This window comes from Saprolegnia parasitica, assembly GCF_000151545.1.
Source record: "Saprolegnia parasitica CBS 223.65 unplaced genomic scaffold supercont2.1308, whole genome shotgun sequence".
Taxonomy (NCBI): Eukaryota; Oomycota; class Saprolegniomycetes; order Saprolegniales; family Saprolegniaceae; genus Saprolegnia; species Saprolegnia parasitica.
The window spans coordinates 498-2150 of NW_012157702.1; the positions used below are offsets into that span (position 1 = coordinate 498).

Sequence of the window (1653 nt, forward strand, 5' to 3'; positions counted from 1 at the left end):
ATCTCGCAGGTGGCACGACTGGCCGTGCGATCGTGGCCATCACTTCAACTTGGAACCTCTATAGTGCAATACCTCAGTATATCGATTCGTAGAGGTACAAAAATAGAACCCGTGTTCTTTTTTTTGGCGTCGTCGTTCGTGGATGCCAACGGCAAGGTCGACCGTGTGCTATCCCTAGCCTGCTGCCATGTAGTAGTCGAAGACTGCCGATCTGATGGAAGACGACTGGGACGACGCTGAGGCTGATTGATGGGAAAAGATCGTGTTCCAGAGCGGAGAGATGAGCCACAAGGTATGTACTAGTCGATCTGCTTCCATGGCGAGGGGTGTCGCGGTATGTACACTACTCGCCGTCCTTGCCCGACAGGTTGGAGATGATGGCGATGAGCGTATCAGCGATGAAGCGCGGGAGGCGACGGTGCAGCAGCTTGCGCCACACAACTATCAAGTTGATACAATGGTCGAGCATTTCAAGTCGGGCGCGGTCGTACATGTCAAGAAGAGCGACACGAGGAGCATACGCACGTAGCGCAGCTGCAGCCACTGCGTTGCGCTCGTCCACGTTTGCAGGACTAGACACACGCCGTGAACTTAATCAAGCGACACGAGGTGCGCGCGTACCAAGTTCTTCGGCGCGAAAGACCAAGGAACGCTCGACAATGGCTTGGAGCTGGTAGTGCTTTTCACGCAGCAGCGCGAGCTCCAGCTACAGAGCATGAGGTTGCGTATGCGTTCTAGGCTGTACTACCTTGTGTTCGTGCACTTGGGCTTCGCTCGCCTTGAGCGCCTCGGTCGTGTGCGTCCGGACAAGGTCCAGCTGCCGCAGCTCGCGGGAGAAATGGGCGTTCTACATTGCCGTAGCACCTTGCAGGCCATCACGCTGCGCACCGTGTCGTGCGTGAGCGTGTTGACAGCGTCCGTCAGCGCCTCGTGGTCGGCCGCCTGTGTCTGGAGCTTGGTCTTGATCACATCAAGCTCCTGCGCAAAGGCTGGAAGGCGATCCATGAGCGGTGGCGGCGTCTCGGGCGCAACTTCGGACGTCGCGCGGCGCAAGCTCGGACTCCGGCGCCAATTGTCGACCTGTACAAACTCTGTCAGCCAATACCATCATCGATGCCAGCAACACATAGTAGTACGAGGTCGTCGAGCGTCTTGATGTACTGCTGCATGGCCTGCTCTTTGCTGAGGTCGCCGAGCGCCTGCCACTTTTCCCTGCCAGCTCCGTATAAGCATCGATGCACTGTCGATTCGTTACCACGCCGCCAGCTCCAGCGTGTTGGTCGGCGCCTCGGTGGTGCACGCGCCGATCGTCGCTTGCTGGAAGAGCGCGTCCAAGGCGATGCGAACGGGCGACGCGGCGTTCTTGAGAATGCCATGCGGCCCTACACGCCGATGATGGCTAGTCGTAGCCGCTGCTGCTGTACCTTGGTACGTCTGGAGGAAGAGGACGGCGGACGAGAAGTCCGACTCGAGCGACTGGCGCATCTTGACGACGGACGTCAGCGACCGCTTTGGCTGGAACGGCGACAGCAGCATATCTCTACCTGGTTGTAGCGGCCGGCCTCGCGACCTGTTACGTCAACAAAAATACCTACTCACAATCGATACACGATACAATGTTTCAGAGGTTTTTACCGACACCTTGAAGGTGCT

At 57.9% G+C, this 1653-nt stretch overlaps 1 protein-coding gene across 1 annotated transcript; it reads right to left on the reverse strand.

Annotated features, from left to right (window-relative positions):
• Positions 1 to 244: 244 nt before the first annotated feature.
• SPRG_18581 (hypothetical protein) lies at positions 245 to 1536 on the reverse strand (the record flags this gene model as incomplete). Its single annotated transcript, XM_012358020.1, has 8 exons — positions 245 to 441; positions 492 to 572; positions 622 to 706; positions 749 to 847; positions 889 to 1080; positions 1137 to 1212; positions 1256 to 1382; positions 1425 to 1536. 8 exons carry the CDS (start codon positions 1534 to 1536, stop codon positions 344 to 346), a joined length of 870 nt encoding a protein of 289 aa, XP_012213410.1. The 3' UTR covers positions 245 to 343.
• Between the last annotated feature and the right edge of the window lie 117 nt (positions 1537 to 1653).